The following is an 18,172-nucleotide window of genomic DNA, read 5'->3' on the forward strand; positions in this document are numbered from 1 at the left end:
TTTAAATCCTCCCAAGCAGTTCTAGCAAATTTCCCTGCCAGTATATTCGTCCCCTTCCAATTTAGGTGCAATCCATCCTTCTTGTACAGGTCACTTCTACCCCAAAAGAGATTCCAGTGATCCAAAAATGTGAATCCTTCTCCCATACACCAGCTCCTCAGCCATGCATTCATCTGCTCTCTCCTCCTATTCCTGTCCTCACTAGCTCATAGCACCAGGAGTAATCCAGATGTTACTACCTTGAAGACCTCCTTTTTAAATTTCTGCCTAACTCTCTTTAATCTCCCTTCAGAATCTCAACCTTTTCCCTTCCTATATCGTTGGTTCCAATGTGGACAATGACCTCCTGTTGGCCGCTCTCCCCCGTGAGAACATTCTGCACCCTCTCTGAGACATCCTTGATCCTGGCACCAGGGAAGCAACACGCCATTTTGATTTTTCGTTGCTAGCCACAGAAACATCTGTCTGTACCTCGGAATACAGAATCCCCTAACACAATTGATCTCTTGGAAGCCGATGTACCCCTTGTTGCATTAGAGCCAGTCTCAATACCAGAAACTTGGCTGTTCGTGCTACCTTCCCCTGCGAATCCATCACCCCCTACATTCTCCAATACAGCATACCTGTTTGAAATGGGTATATCCACAAAAGTCTGCTGCCCTAGGTGCTGACCTCTCTTACCCTTCCTGGAGTTAACCCATCTATGTGACTGTATCTGAGACTTACCCCTGTTCCTATAACTGCCATCCATGATATACTGTTGCTGTTGCAAAGAACTCATCGCTTCTATCTGTCTCTCCAACCGATCCACTTGATCTGATAAGATTCACATCCAACAGCATTTATGGCAAATATAATCTGCAGTAACCCTTAAAGTCTCTTTAAACTCCAACATCTGACAAGAAGTACATATCACTGCAAAGGCCATTTTTGCTCCTTCACAATCTACAGACCCAGAAAATAACACTGTCTTATTCCTCTACAAAACACTGCCCCAGGTTAAATTCAGAGCTGTGGCTTATTTTTTAAGTTTAATCAAGAGACTTATCTCCAAAAACATATCATCAAGAAAGAACCCACTGAACTCACTAATACAGCCTTTCTCTTGGACAGACTTAAAACAACAATTAACTTATCTGATTCTGTGCTGTGAACTTCGCCCAAACCGGTTCCTCCAAGATTAGTTGTGAATTTCACTGTTCGTTAATTTTCCCAGATGCACTCCGACGTCCAGCGACAGATGAATTCAAAAACAGCAAAGGCAGTAACTGTGCAGGTTCTCTCTCTTTCTCTCTCCTGCACTGTCCTTACCATGTGCTTCCTTTGTCTGCTCTTCTCCCTTTTAAAACTGCGGTTTTTTTTGACTTTTTTTTCCAAAGTTCCAAAACAATGCAACAGCATATAAAACAGTAATTTCTGCTCCTCGAATTCAAGGAAATCACCTCCAGCACCTGGGCCAGAGTGAAGTTTAGGGCCTTTCAATGACACTGTGAACTAGCTAGTTTATTAAAGAACAGAAATGAGCCTTCTAATTGTTCCACTTCATCCCAACACTGCTTATGCATTCTGTTGTGACATTAAAAATACATTGCAAGCCCAACTCTGTGTAAAATACATTGCAAGCCCAACTCTGTGTAAAATCCCTCTAAGTCATTTCTGGGGTGGGTGTGCATTTCTGAGCCATGCAAATGCACAGATTGATCTTCTCACTTCAAATAAAATGTTGGTCTGTGTGTGTGGAAATAAGAAACAAAATAAAAAATTAAATAAGTGAATAAAATAGGCAAAAAAGAATTTAAGTATTCACATCATGAAACGTACTAAATGTATTGAGTAAATTCCAAAAATTTAATAATGGATTGGAGAACATTGGATTAGTGAGAAAAATTATGTAATTATTCTGACTATATGATTATTATGATGTTGTGATTTGGCAATCCCTTATGTATTGTTAAACAGTTACTTAAAATTACATATAATACAACAGAAGAATTAGAATGGAATTGCTTCAACCATTAATTCCACAAAAATTTAGTAAAATAAGTTGTTTGTGTTTGATGAATGTTGTATTATGCAGAAACATGATGGACATTTCACAGTCATTCAACTAGTGGGCATGCTTCGTGGGATAGCATCTGGCATGAAATACCTGTCTGACATGGGCTATGTACACCGTGATTTGGCTGCTCGTAATATCCTTGTCAATAGTAACCTTGTCTGTAAAGTATCAGACTTTGGTCTTTCTAGAGTGCTTGAAGATGACCCTGAAGCTGCATACACTACAACGGTAAGTAGACATCTGTCAGACTTCATTATGAATGAATGTACATAAGGTATCAGTCTAATAATAATGATCTAAATGTGATTGTTTAAATACAGTCAAAGTTATTAATTATTATAGTTCTGTGGGTTAAATATATTTCAACCGCTGAACTAAGTACATCAAAATTAATTTGAAAGTACAAAAATGTTCATCGCTACAGTTGCTAATAGTTTAGATTAAGTTTGCTTCATTACCAATTTAAATCTCCAGAATGTGTTTCAAATAAGATGTCCACATACAACCATGAATAGCAAACAGCAGTGAATCATCTCCAGTTCAATTTTTGGAATATGTCCAGTTCAATAGATCTGCCGCTAACTCCAGGCACATATGGTTGTCCTCTTTTCTGTGTGGGATAACATCTGTATATTTGTTCCATAATCTGCCATTCATAATAATTGTGATGAATTGCTCTCCTCTGAAGTTTGTCACAGACTGGAACATAAGGCAGAGGCTGATCAGCAACATCAAATGCAGAGAACAGGGACATTTACATTGGCATCAGCATGCCAAGATCTGTCAGATCTTTGTTGTGAAGATGTTGCTACTTCAGGGCAAAAGCTATTTCTTACTAGATCCAAAGACAGAAATCAATACAATATAAAAATGGGCAGAATCTTATAGGGGCCTAAACAACATGCCGTATTGATAGGATTTGTGACAGAATCACGCGAAAGGTCCAGGAAGGACAATTTCGATGGCAGGGTCTCGCTGCATCTTTTATGCATCTCTGAGCAGCTTGGCCCATTTCTCACTTGGTAAAAGTGAGTGACCAATTAAGGAGGATATAAACTTGTTAAACAGCTTATTACTGCCTCAACTCACTTCATTAATAGCATAGTAATTTAGAATAGAATAGCAATATATTGTCACTTGAATTTACGAAAATATTGTGAGATGTGTGTAAGTCGCCACAATTCAGCACCATTTTAATTACAGAAATTATAAAAAGAAATAACTGAGATAAACTTAGAACAAAGTTCATCTTCTGTTTCTTCCGTGGCTCCTGGGTTTGTGGAATGGCTAGGGGACACCACCACTGAATCTGTCCCTGAGGCCGCCATGGCAAGGATTTCTAGACCGGAGCCACTACACTGCCACTGCCAAAGCTGACACCCAAACCACTGCAGTGCTGCCATACCAAGGAGGGTCAGACTGGACCCATCAAGTTGCTGACACTGAGGCCATCACTACTCTAGTATTGAAAGGCAAAATGTGTCAGTGCAGGCTTGGAGGGCCGAAGGGCCTGTTCCTGTGCTGTATTGTTCGTTGTTCTTTGTTCATTTTAGTTGCTGCCCAAAGCCACCACATTGCTGCCATAGTCACCAGGAACAAACTGGAACCACCATGCTACCTCCACTAAAACTGCCACCAAGAGGAACAGACCAGACCCCCTGACCATGCAGCACTCGATAAAGCCACGGCCACTCTGGCCAAGAGGAACGGACATCCAAATCCACCACCACCACCACCACAGGCCCTCAAACCGCTTTTCTCAACCCCAGCCACAAAAAAAGAAGAAAAGGTGAACTTTGATACAAAAATGAAATGAAGAAACAAAACAAAGAAAAGGCTGGCTCGGTGAGCCATACATGAATATCAGTCTCATAATAATGATCTAAATGTATTTGTTTAAATACAATTGAAGTAGTTAATTATTATAGTTCAGTGGGTTAAATATATTTAAACCATTGGATTAAGTCCATCAAAATTAATTTGGAAGTACAAAAAAATTCATTTATACAGTTTTGGGCACAGAGCCCGAACATTTCCTACCCCGCCACCGCTATCTTGAATTAATTCTCAGCTTCTGATCTTGGCAAATGGGCTGAACAAGTTAGACATCAATAATTCTTGACATAGAACATGATGCAGGTACTTGGTGACTTCAATTCACTGCTTGTTCTAATGGACAATGTTGGACACTGGGCACCACTCTCTCAGGGCCATTCTGTGGGCATCCAAGATGAGCCGCACTCTAGGAACCCTCAAGGTACATCTCTGAACCACTCACTTCAGTGTTGCACTTTGGGCAGTGTCAGCATCTGTCATTTTAATGTTGCCAAAAGAACACTGTGTACTTGGGGGTCACCCAGCTCATGGACGGACCAGGCTGCATCTCTGGGCTCTATACTTGCTCTCATAGTACTCCTGAGCTCTGAGTCTAATTGAGGGTCAAAGCATCCCTGACCTGCCCAGCTCTTTGGTGTTTTTCCCCTTCAACCAGTGGTATCAGGCTCCTTTTACTTCTGTCTTGGCTTGACATTTAGCACAGACAAGAAGCCAGGAAGTTTGTCATGGTTATCACCAGCCTTCAGCCTTTGAACATGGGTTCCAGCTCTGTAAGTCAGGGGCATGCACCAATACCAGTCCAGGAGCTAGGATGCAGTCAGACAGCAACTTTTGGTAGTCACTGTGTCCACATTTAGAGTGAGGAGCCAAATTGTGGGCTGGTTACCAAGCCTCTTGACTGTGGTGGGCTGCTTTCCTCTGGAATAAATGAGAGCCAGGTATTACAGGAGATGAAAGTGGGTGACACTGCTGTTACTGTTGGTGCAGGTGGAGACGTGCCCTGAGAGTGAGTAGGCAGCACAGAGGGCATGCAGAGATAGTGCTGTTGGGGGTTGAGGTGAGTGAGAATGAGTAAGAAAGATGTTTTGGCAATAGTGAGAGTTGGTAGAGCATGAGCTTGGATGAGAGGTGAGTACAGTTGCAGAGAGAGAGTGAGTGTTAAGTATCGGAGAGAGGTGTGTGGCATTTACGGTGACTGAGCGGATAAGTTGAGCTTATTATATTACGGTCCATCCTCCATATGGCTGGGAATATACTGACCCAGCTGGCAAACACAAAGCAGTCTGGCATGGTCTTATGGCCTCCATTGCTGGTCCTTGGGGGTAGAAGACTATCCACGTCTACAGCACCAAGTCCAGAAGAATCTCCAAGTTCAGTATCTTTTTGTCTGTCCTCACTGGGGCATGCATGTATCAGAAATTGCACAGGGAAATTCTGGACAAATGGTGCTACTGTGGGTGTAAAATGGGCTTTTAAAGATGGTGCCAGCACTAGGAAAGACAGTTCATTAGTGGATATCGCTGAGTGGCTAGTTGCTCCAGGAATCTCCTGAGGCAGGCACTATAGAGACAAACCATAATACTAGTGTCTGAGCACATGCCTCTTAGTGAAAATCACCTACAATGGGAACAGAAGGAGCAAAAGAGGTTATCAGATCTCAAAACACTCATCAGTGGCTTACCCTGCTACTGAGGGCTGAGCACTCTTCACCATAGAGTGAGACATGCCTCTAGCACATACTGCAGCAACTTCCAACACCCTTTCTCTCCCAGACTTACATCACCTTCTCATTGCATTCAGTACAGACCAGTGTTACATTTACGTGACAGATGATGAAGAGACGGTTGTGACTCCCAATGCACCCTCGGAAGTTATGCGAGTAATGGTTTGCCTGAGACCAGCATTGGTCTTTTGTAACATTATTGGCACTTCAATGATGTTGAAGTTAGCAACAATTTGCATGTTAAAAACCACTTTTTACCAGTATCTAACCCCTTGAGCACTTTCATTTTTGCTGCACATAAGAGTCCCCCATCAATCTGACACTCCTCACCCTGGGCATTGTCCCAGCCTTTTTCTCATAGCACTTCATGTCTAGAGAAAGGAAAGTGATGGCAGAGAACACAGCTGGCAGTGAACACCATCAGCACTGGGCTCTGTCTGGTTACCAGGTACACCCATGCCAACCCCCCAACCCATTTACCCATTGACCTCACACTACCCTGACAGCCTGTTTCCACCCAATCCTCTCTCACCACAATGAATTTCACCTCCACTGTCCTCCTCTGCCCTGAACCTCAGCATTTCACCTTAGTTATGCCCACTGTGCTCTTCTGTGCCCACACTGTAAAAGCCACAGTGGTGGCAACTGCCAATAATCTTCCCCAAGCTTCAGCTACTATGCCCTCCAATGCGTATCACCACCCCAAACACATTCAGTCTCACTCTATCGCTCTTGGAGTCCCCACCTCTGCAGAGGTCTCTGTTTTCCTGCCCCAGCTTTAACTCCATAGAACATAGAACAGTACAGTACAGTACATTCTTGTTGTGCCAGCCTTTTATCCTACTCTAAGATCAGACTAACCTACACGCCTTTCATTGTACTATCTTCCATGTGTTAACCCAAGAGTTGCTTAAATGCCCCTAATGTATGGGTCTTGTACTCTACTCCATTGGTGGCAATGCATTTCATGCACTCACCACTCTTTAAAGAACCTACCTCTGAAAACTCCCCTAAACCTTCCTCCAATCACCTTAAAATTATGGCCCCCCCATGGTAAACATTTCTGCTCTTAGGAAAACATCTCTGGCTATCTACTCTATCCATGCCCCTTAACATGTTGTACACCTCTATCAAGTCACTTCTCATCCTTCATCGCTCCAATGAGAAAAGCCCTAGCTCCTTTAACCTTTTTGTCAAAAGCCATGCCCTCCAGTCCAGGCAGCATCCTGATAAATCTCCTCTGCATCTTCTCTCAAGCTTCCGCATCCTTCCTTATAATGAGGTGACCAGAACTGAACACAATATTCCAAGTGTGGTCTAACCAGGGCTGTTTGGAGCTGTAGCATAACGTAGCGGCTCTTAAACTCAATCCCCCTGCTAATGAAAGCCAACACACCATACCCCTTCTTAACAACCCTATCAAATTGGGTGGCAACTTTGTGGGCTCTATGGACATGGACCCCAAGATCCCTGTGTTCCTCCACACTGCCAAGAATCCTGCCTTTAACCCTGTATTTTCCATTCAAATTCAAACTTCCAAAGTGAACAATTTCACACTTTTCCAGGTTGAACTCCATCTGCCACTTATCAGCCCAGTTCTGCATTCTGTCAATGTCAACCTACAACAGCCCTCCACCAACTTTCAATCATTGGCAAGCTTACTAACCCACCCTTCCACTTCCTCATCCAAGCCATTTATAAAATTCACAAAGAGCAGAGGTCTCGGAACTGATCCCTGTGGAACACCACTGGTCGCCGAGCTCCAGGCTGAATACTTTCCATCTACCATCACCTTCTGTCTTCCATGGGCCAAATAATTCTGCATCTGGGCAGATGGGTTTCCCTGTACCACTACCAGGTGTTGAAGTGATTTCACCACTGCCCCTACAGACGCACCTTGTGCCCTCCTGAATGATCAACAGACTAGCCTTCTTGACTGTATTTGCTCCAGAGCTCTGACTGATTACAGCAAGCATACCCTAGACATGGCTGACAAGGGCCTTCACTGACAATGTGCAGCTCACGGCTTCTTGTGATGGTCCCACAGGATTGACTGTTGCCCACTCCCCAGACTGTTGTCAGGGATATCCTCTGACTGCGACACATCTGAGTGGACAACTGATTGTGGTAATGCCCCGGATTATGTGCAGTTTGTGCCTGTGACTATCAGTATTGAAAGCTCCTCAATGAGAGTGACCCCTTCCTCAACTGAATTATGGAATAGGCTGCACCAGTTTCCGATATGGCCATTTTGGTTGAATAAGCATGTACCTGTAGTGAGTTTGCTGCTGTCAGTGATAGATTGATAACCTGGTGTACAGCATAGCAAGATGTAAATCCCTGCAGGACAGATCCCTACTGACAAGCAGCCTGTCTGTGTGTCTGCACAAGAGATTGTGTCAATACTATGCACTGACAGCCTTTGACTCTGGCTGAAAAGCCAATATACTCATGCACAACATGAAAGGCAAATAGTGGGTACTATGACCATGCAGGTAGGCACTAAGCAAGTGAACAGCCGTGAGATGCAGCCTTATCCATCCATGAGCTGGGTGTTTGTCTGCTGCCAAGGGTCCTCACTGCAGTCTTTCCATGCGAGTTGTTGTTGCATCCCGCATTCAAGCCTGCACTTCCTAAGCAACCTGCCATTGTGTTGGAGCAGTTTCATGATGGTGGTGAGAAGTTACAAAAAGCTTGATGTCAATGTCCATGGACAAGGGGAGCATGTGGTGGTGCCTGTGAATCAGGCCATTGGAAGTGATTTGGTCACATCAACCTAGAGGTCACTCAAAGCAGTGAGCTGGACCCACCAGATACTTGCTCTCATTTCCATGACATGTTTGGTAAGATAGAAAGCTGAATATTAATGAGGTGAGTTTGTCTGTTAATAAGATGTTTAACAACTAATAATCCCCTTAATTGGTCAGTCACTGCTCCCTGGTGAGGAGTTTGTCTTGCTGTTTGTCAGAAGCATTAAAAATGAAACAAGATTTGCCCAACGTCGAGCTGAGTCTCACTAGACTTCTCACCTGATTCTGCCACAAATCGCACACAAGTGTCACTCTGACCCTGGGTGCTCCTGCCTGGTGTCTCAGCCTCTGCAGTAAGGCAGTTTTAATTATTAGTCTTTTCTTTCCTCCAAATGTGAACTATCAGCAGTAACAAATTATGAATTAAAACAATCATTTAATGCTCAATGTAAAGCTACAAGTGGATTCAGTGCAAACTAGTATCAGATACATTAAGCATTCGTAAAACCAGATAATGCATTCTTTGCTTTCATTTTAAAAATTTCGACATGCCCCAATTTTTCTTCTGCACCTTTAGATTTTCTAGAAAATAGGCTCCATTTCCTTATAATGAGCCAATTATATGTGAAAAGTGTTTATAAATTATACTTTATCAATGTTCCTTAGTCGGTATCCATCTTCTGCTATGGAATTTTCAACATGATGCTCTGCATTACAATACATGAAGGAAACAGCATAATTACAGTTCACCCTAAAGAATATAAGAAGATAAAAGTTCACAAGCTTGACAGGTACTGGTGACAAATTGTCTACTCTTTAGAAAATGAAACAAGGATACAGGCCTCATATTTGTCTGTTATAGGACAAGCCTCCCTGCCAGCAGTGCACTGAGATTATAGATCCATTACTCAAGTGTCTCGCTGTGTTAACTGAACACATTCATATCGTCTTTTGTTGAGTTCAAGGTTCTGTATTTGCATGTGTGAACTCTAAAGGGCAATGCTGAAATTAGCATAAAGTGAAGATGTTCTCAGGCTAGCCAAAGTTGTATTCGCAACAAAATGGTGATAAATTGGAAACTTTAATGTGATAAATGAAGTTCAGGTTCTTTAATATTCAACCTGATTAAAAGCACACATCTATTTAAAATAATAGATTAGCAAGTGTATTAAACAACACCAAAAGAACATTATATAATCGTAATAAGCAATGTATCACGAGGGATAGATTTACATTTGGGGAAAATCAAATAAGAACCAGCCACATCCTGCAGAAGTGGCAGGAGTTTCATTGTTCCATGCAAGCCAGGGTTCAATTATGTTTTTGAGACCCTAATGCCATATTAATTATTGACACTACATCATAGTCAGAACAAGTACAACATAAAGCAATAACTGGAAGAGATTTTAGATATCATTTACTGATTTGGCAGCTATAAGTTTTCAGAATGACTTTATTTTCCCTCCATTTTCCCATACCACTTCTTCAAAGTATGCAATGTCATTCCCCAAATTCCATTATATTGTTCAGTCCTCCACTTCCAGGCACATGGTTGATGGCTGAGCCACTGCCCTCCCAAAACTATGAGCTGCCTGCAAGCGTGGGAGTCACGTGAACAATATGCTGACTGCATTCAAAAGAGGAGAAAGTGAGGACTGCAGATGCTGGAGATCAAAGCTGAAAATGTGTTGCTGGAAAAGCGCAGCAGGTCAGGCAGCATCCAAGGAACAGGAGAATCGACGTTTTGGGCATAAGCCCTTCTTCAGGAATGAGGAAAGTGTGTCCAGCAGGCTAAGATAAAAGGCACCCGATGTGGCCTCCTCTATATTGGGGAGACAGGCCTCCTACTTGCGGAACGTTTCAGAGAACACCTCTGGGACACCCGGACCAAGCAACCCAACCACCCTGTAGCCCAACACTTTAACTCCCCCTCCCACTCCACCAAGGACATGCAGGTCCTTGGACTCCTTCATCGCCAGACCATGGCAACACGACGGTTGGAGGAAGAGCGCCTCATCTTCTGCCTGGGAACCCTCCAACCACAAGGGATGAACTCAGATTTCTCCAGTTTACTCATTTCCCCTCCCCCCGCTCCTCATTCCTGAAGAAGGGCTTATGCCCGAAACGTCGATTCTTCTGTTCCTTGGATGCTGCCTCACCTGCTGCGCTTTTCCAGCAACACATTTTCAGCTCTGCATTCAAAAGAGGCCCATCTGATCAAGATAATCAAGTTTCTTAGTGAAAACACTGGCTGCATTGTCCATTTCTTAGCTGCCAAAATTCGAACCCAACACTATACACATGAATGGGCATATATTACATGAATTCCAGACATGAGGTGAGAGTGGAGGGCGTGGTGCTAGAAAAGCACAGCAGGTCAGGCAGCATCCGAGGACCAGGAGAGTCAACGTTTCAGGCAAAAGCCCTTCATTAGGAATCAGGAATCTGTCCTCATTCATGATGAAGGGCTTTTGCCTGAAAAGTCGACTATCCTGTTCCTCGGATGCTGCTTGACCTGCTGTGCTTTTCCAGCACCACACTCTCAACTCTAGTCTCCAGCATCTGCAGTTCTCACTTTCTGCATGAGGTGAGAGTGACAGCCCTTGACATCAAGGCCACATTTGATTAAGTATGGCATCGAGGAGCCCTAGCAAAATGGGAATCAATGGGTGTCAGGAGGCAACATCTCAGCAGGAGTTGCTCAGGGTACTGTCCTCAGCCCAACCATCTTCAGCTGCTTTATCAATGGCCTTCCCTCCATCATAAAGTCAGAAGAGGGAATATTCACTGATGATTACACAATGTTCAGCACCAATCGCAACTCCTCGGATACTGAAGCAATCCATGTCCAAATGAAACAAAATATGGACAATATTCAGGCTTGGCTTGAAAAGTGACAAGTAAAATTCATACCACACAAATGCCAGGCAATGACCATCTCCAATAAGAAACAATCTAACCTCCGCTCCTTGACATTCAATGGTGTTGCCATCACTGAATCCTAAACCACCACATCCTGGGGGTTATCATTGAACAAATACTCAACTGGACTCACCATACAAACACAATGGCTGCAAGGCTCAGAATACTGAGGCGAGTAATTCACCTACTAACTCCCCAAAGCCAGTCCATAATCTACAAGGCACAAGTGTGATGGAATACTCCTTGCCTGCCGAGATGGGTGCAGCCCCAACAACACACACAAACTTGACACCATCCAGGACAAAGCAGCTGGTTGATTGGTATCACATCCACAAATGCTCGCTTTGAGCAGAATTGAGCAGAGGTAACACCTATTCTGATAGATCCTGACAAACCTATCCCAACAGTCACTGCATCAGAGGTCAGATCAGTTTTTCTTCATGTGAATCCAAGGAAAGCGATGGGATCAGACTGAGTACCAGGCCGTGCACTCAGAGTATGCACAGATCAACTGACAGAGGTCTTCTCGGACATCTTCAACCTCTCCCTGCAACAGGCCACTGTCCCTGCCTTTTTCAAGAGGGCCAACATTATCCCTGTGCCTGAGAAGGCTCGTGCAGCATGTCTCAATGACTACCGCCTGGTGGCCCTAACTTCGGTGGTCCTGAAGTGCTTTGAAAGGCTGGTCATGGCATTAGTCAACTCCAGCCTCCCCACTACTCTTGACCTACTCCAATTTGTCTATCGGACCAACGTCAGATGCCATATCACTTGCTCTTCACTCCTCCCTAGAACATCTTGATACTAAGAACAGCTATATAAGAATCCTACTCATTGACTACAGTTCAGCCTTCAACACTATTAACCCCTCGAGACTGATTACTAAACTTAGTAATCACGGACTAAGCCCCACTCTCTGCAACTGGATCCTCAGTTTCCTGACCCACAGGCCACAATCAGTGAAGATTGGGGTCAATATTTCATCCTCACTAACACTCAACATGAGAGCCCTCCAGGGGTGCGTACTCAGGGCCTTACTGTACTCACTGTAAACCCATGACTGCATCACCAAATACCAGACTAATGCCATTTACAAGTTCGCTGATGACACCACCATAGTTGGTCAAACCTCAGATGGTGACAGAACAGACAACATTCGGAAGGTGGAAGACCAAGAAAAATGATACACTGAGAACAACCTAGCTCTCAATGCTGGCAAAGCCAAGGAACTCATTATTGACTTTCAGCAGGATGTTACTCATGCCCCTTTACAGATTAACAGCACAGAGATGGAATGAGTGGAGACTGTCAAGCTCCTGGGAGTGGTCATCCACAACAAGCTTTCTTGGGCTCTTCATGTGGACGCACTGGTTACAAAGGCCCAACGTCTCTTCTTCCTCAGGCAGCTGAGGAAGTTTGGCATGACAGTGAATACCCTTGCTAACTTTTATAGGTGTGCCACCGAGAGCATTCTGTCTGGATGTATCACTACCTGGTATGGCAACTGTACCATTCAAGATCGGAGACGGTTACAGAGAGTGGTGAACCCAGCCCGGACAATCACAAAGGCCAACCTCCCATCCACAGAATCCATCCACCAGGCCTGCTGTCCAGGAAAGGCCAGCATTCTCAATGATCCATCCCACCCTGGCAATGCTTTTCTACAACCTCTACCATCAGGGAAAAGGTACAGAGGCCTGAACACACGTACCAACCGGTTTCGAAATGGTTTCTACCCTACTTTTGTTAGAATACTGAATGGACTCACAAACTCTTAGCATATGCCTGTACCTGTGTCTTTTTTTTGCTGCTGTTTATCTATTATTTACTTATCTATGCTATTTAACTATGTGATCTACCTGTATTGTTCACAAGACAAAACTTTTCACTGTGTCTCAGTACACGTGACAGTAAATTCAATTCAATTTAACTTAATATCCACTCGCTTCAACACTCTGAGAAATAGTGTATACCATCTACAAGATGCACTGCAGACATTCACCAAAGATCTTTAGACAGTACCTTCCAAATCCACGACAACTTCCAATTAGAAGGATAAGAGCAGCAGATACATGGGAACACTTCCTCTCCAAGCCACTCGCTTTCCTGACTTGGAAATATTTCATTGTTCCTTCATAGTCTCTGGGTCAAAATCCTGGAATTCCCTCCCTGAGGACATTGTGGGTCTACCCACAGCATATGGATTGCAGCGGTTCAAGAAAGCAGCTCACCGCCACCTTCTCAAGGGCAACTAGGGACAGGCAATAAACACTGGCCCAGCCAGTGATGCCCATGTCCTATGAATGAATGAAAAAAGTTGCATAGTTAAGATTGTTTCTGACAGGAACAAGTTAATCTGTCATGGTACCATAAATAAAATATTGCATGTATTGGACGTTTGAAATTAAAACAGAAAATGCTGGACAAACTCACCAGATCTGGCATCATGTGGAGACAGAAACAGAGTTAACTTTTGAGTCAGTTGGACTCTCCTTTGGAAACAGCCCGAGTCTATATGCAGCAAGACCCAAACACCATCAGGCTTGTGCCGAAAAGTGATGAGTAACATTCACACCATAAAAATCCAGGCGAGGATTGTTGTTTGATGGATCCTCACAATTGCTCATCATGTGTATGAGCTACCTGGATACTTGCTCACTACAATGTAGATGTGCTTCTACAATTCTCCCTTTAGTTGGGATCTACACAGCGGCTGGGTCTAATGTCATTGAGGAGGAACGCTAGTGGTAGGAGACTTGATTGTTAGGAAAATTGACAGGAGATTTTGTGGTCAGGATTAGGATTCCCGGAAGGTTTGTTACCTCTCCAGTGCCAAGGTCCGGGATATCTCCAATCGGGTGTATAACATTCTGAAAGGAAAGGGCGAACAGCCAGAAATCGTGTTACATATTGGCACCAATGATATAACCAGGAAAAGGATCCAGGATATAAAAAGTGATTTCGGGGAGTTAGGGTAGAAGCTGCAGAGCAGGACGAACAGAGTAGTGTTCTCAGGTTTACTACCAGTGCCACGAGGTAGCGAGGCGAGGAACAGGGAGCGGACACAGCTTAACACGTGGCTGCGCAGCTGGTGTAGGAGGGAGGGTTTCAGATATGTAGATAATTGGGATGCCTTCTGGGGAAGGTGGGACCTGTACATGAAGGACTGATTGTATCTGAACTGGAAAGGGACCAATGTCCTGGGTGGAAGGTTTGCTCGAGTAGTTCAGGAGGGTTTAAACTAGTATGGCAGGGGGGTGGGAACCTGAGCTATATACCGGTGGTGAGAGTTGATGGAGATGAGGCAATAGCAAGAGGTAGCACAGCCAGTGGGAAGGAATTTCCTGGGAAAGAACCAAAGGATCAGTTAAAGTGTGTTTGCTTTAATGCAAGGAGTATCAGGAATAAAAGTGATGAGCTTAGAGCATGGATCAGTACCTGGTGCTATGATGTTGTGGCCATAACAGAGAATGGTTGCTGGATGTTCCAGGGTTTAGAACATTTAAAAAGAATAGGGGGGTGTGAAAAAGAGGAAGGGGTGTAGCACTGCTAATCAGAAAGGGTATCACAGCTACAGAAGTTACCATTGTCGAGGAGGGTCTGCCTACTGAGTCAGTATGGCCCAATATTGATTGGAACCTCCTTCGAGCAGATGGTTTGGAAGGAGCTGTTTTTGTAAGGTGTGTTCAGGAGGGTTTCCTAACTCAGTACGTTGACAGGCCGACGAGGGGAGAGGCCATTTTGGATTTGGTGCTCGGCAATGAGCCAGGGCAGGTGTCAGATCTTGTGGTGGGAGAGCATTTTGGTGATAGTGACCACAACTGCCTCACATTCTACATAGGTATGGAGATGGAGAGAAGCAGCCACAATGGGAGGATATTTAATTGGGGGAAAAGGAAACTATGATACTATCAGACATGCGTTGGGAAGCATGGACTGGGAGTAATTGTTCCATGGAAAGGGCACTATAGACATGTGAAGACTGTTTAAGGAACAGTTGTTGCAAGTGATGCACAAATGTGTTCCTCTGAGACAGGTAAGAAGGGGTAAGATAAAGGAACCTTGGATGACGAGAATGGAGGAGCTTCTCGTCAAAAGAAAGAAGGCAGCTTATGTAAGGTGGTGGAAGCAAGGGTCTTGCTAGGCTCTAGAAGATTACAGGCAGGTGAGGGAGGAGCTCAAAAATGGTCTGAGGAGAGCCAGGAGGGGGCACGAAAAATGCTTGGCAGAAAGGATTAGGGAGAATCCAAAGGCATTTTACACGTATGTGAGGAATAAGAGAATGATCAAAGAAAGAGTAGGGCCGATCTGGGATAGCACAGGGAACTTGTGTATAGAGTCTGAGGAGGTAGGGAAAGCCCTAAATGAGTTTTTTGCTTCTGTCTTTACTAAAGAAAAGGACCTTGTAGTGAATGAAACTATTGAGGAGCAGGTAAGCATGCTGGAACAGAGAGAGATTGAGGAAGCTGATGTGTTGAAAATTTTGACAAACATTAAGATTGACAAGTCACCAGGGCCAGACCAGATTTGTCCTCAGCTGCTTTGGGAAGGGAGAAATGTGATTGATTCACCGCTTGCAAAGATCTTTGCATCCTCGCTCTCCACCGGAGTTGTACCTGAGGACTGGAGGGAGGCAAATGTAATTCCTCTCTTCAAGAAAGCAAATAGGGAAATCCCCGGCAATTACAGACCAGTCAGTCTCACGTCTGTCGTCTACAAGGTGTTAGAAAGGATTCTGAGGGATAGGATTTATGACCATCTGGAAGAGCATGGCTTGATTAAAGGCACTCAGCATGGCTTTGTGAGGGGCAGGTCATGCCTCACAAATCTTATTGAGTTCTTTGAGGAAGTTACTAGACAAGTTGATGAGGGTCGAGCGGTGGATGTCGTGTATATGGACTTCAGTAAGGAATTTGATAAGGTTCCCATGGTAGGCTCATTCAGAAGGTCAGGAGGAATGGGATACAGGGAAATTTAGCTGTCTGTGGTAGTGGAAGGAAAATATTCTGCCTGGAAGTCAGTGGTGAGTGGTGTTCCACAGGGCTCTGTTCTTGGGTCTCTACTCTTTGTAATTTTTATTAATGATTTGGATGAGGAGATTGAAGGATGGGTTAGCAAGTTTGCAGATGACACAAAGGTTGGAGGTGTCGTTGACAGTATAGAGGACTGTTGTAGGCTGCAGTGTGGCATTGACAGGATGCAGCGATGGGCTGAGAGGTGGCAGATGGAGTTCAACCTGGATAAATGCGAAGTGATGCATTTTGGAAGGTCAAACTTGAAAGTTGAGTACAGGATTAAAGACAGGATTCTTGGCAGTGTGAAGGAACAGCGGGACCTTGGTGTGCAGGTACGTAGACCCCTTAAAATGGCCACCCAAGTGGACAGGGTTGTTAAAGCATATGGTGTTTTGGCTTTCATTAACAGGGGGATTGAGTTTAAGAGCCGTGAGATCTTGTTGCAGCTCTATAAAACTTTGGTTAGACCGCACTTGGAATACTGTGTCCAGTTCTGGTTGCCCTATTACAGGAAAGATGTGGATGCTTTGGAGAGGGTTCAGAAGAGGTTTACCAGGATGGAAAAAAGAAGGAAGAGAGGGGACCTAATTGAGGTGTACAAGATAATGAGAGGCATAGATAAAGTTGATAGCCAGAGATTTTTTCCCAGGGCAGAAATTGTTAACATGAGGGGTCATAGTTTAAAGCTGTTTGGCGGGAAGTATAGAGGGGATGTCAGAGGCGGGTTCTTTACGCAAAGATTTGTGATAGCATGGAATGCGTTGCCAGCAGCAGTTGTGGAAGCGAGGTCATTGGGGATATTTAAGAGACTGCTGGACATGCATATGGTCACAGAAATTTGAGAGTTCATACATTAGGTTTACCTCACATGAGAATCAATGGTCGGCACAACATCGTGGGCTGAAGGGCCTGTTCTGTGCTGTACTGTTCTATGTTCTACTCAAATAGTAAGAGACTCTTGTCTTAAAAAAGATATAGTTTATCACCTGATAGCAATCACAGGCAAGTTACATTAGAATGATAGACATTGTTGCAACGATCATGAGGAGATGTAGATAGTAGGTATATCTCCATCAAGATCCAGCACTGTTCTCCCTGCCCAAGTCCTCATGATATTATGATATGGGGCAGAACTTAATACACTCTTCATCATTCAGAATTAAATGCCGTATACAACAATATCTGTCCCAAACAAACAAGAATCCAACCATCACTCCTTGATAATCCCTCACATTGCTGAATCCCTCACATCCTGGGGATTGCCAATGACCAAAAGTTGAACTTGACTAGCCATATAAATACAGTGGCTACAAGAGCAGGTCAAGTATTCTACAGCAAATAAGTGCCTCTTGCTTTCACTAAAGTCTGTGCGCTAATTGGAAGGCACAAGTCAAGAGTGTAATGCAATACTTTCCACTTGCATGAAGGAGTGAAGTTCCAACAGTACACAACAAGGTCAATGCTATTCCAGAAAAAGCAACCTGCCTGCTTGGCATCCTATCCAGCAGCTTCAACTTTCACTTCCTTCACTACCAATGCATAGTCGCAACAATGAACATCTTCTATAGGATGCACTGTAATAACTCACCAAGGCTCCTTCAACTGCATCTTCCAACCCACAACTTTTAGCACCTCGTGGACAAGAGTAGCAGATGCATGGAAACGAAACAACCTGCAACTTCACTCCAAGCCAGACATTATCCTGACTTGGAATTGGTCTTTCCTTTTTGTGCATTCAACATCCTGGAACATGTTTATTGCAGCATTGTGAATGTATATACACCACAGCAGTTCAAGAAGACAGCTCATCGCCACGTTCTTGAGGGTGATTAGGGATGGGCAATAAATCTTAGTCTAGCTAATGAGG

At 44.0% G+C, this 18,172-nt stretch overlaps 1 protein-coding gene across 4 annotated transcripts in view; it reads left to right on the top strand.

The window, feature by feature from the left end:
• The window catches only part of epha6 (eph receptor A6), a 674,628-nt gene that overhangs the window by 616,559 nt on the left and 39,897 nt on the right, over positions 1–18,172 (top strand). For all 4 annotated transcript variants that reach the window (XM_043700793.1, XM_043700796.1, XM_043700794.1 and 1 more), the window contains exon 14: positions 2,078–2,287. In XM_043700793.1, the coding sequence (XP_043556728.1) occupies positions 2,078–2,287 (210 nt within the window). The remainder of the gene's footprint in view (positions 1–2,077; positions 2,288–18,172) is intronic.

This window comes from Chiloscyllium plagiosum, chromosome 12, assembly GCF_004010195.1.
Source record: "Chiloscyllium plagiosum isolate BGI_BamShark_2017 chromosome 12, ASM401019v2, whole genome shotgun sequence".
Classification (NCBI taxonomy): domain Eukaryota; kingdom Metazoa; phylum Chordata; class Chondrichthyes; order Orectolobiformes; family Hemiscylliidae; genus Chiloscyllium; species Chiloscyllium plagiosum.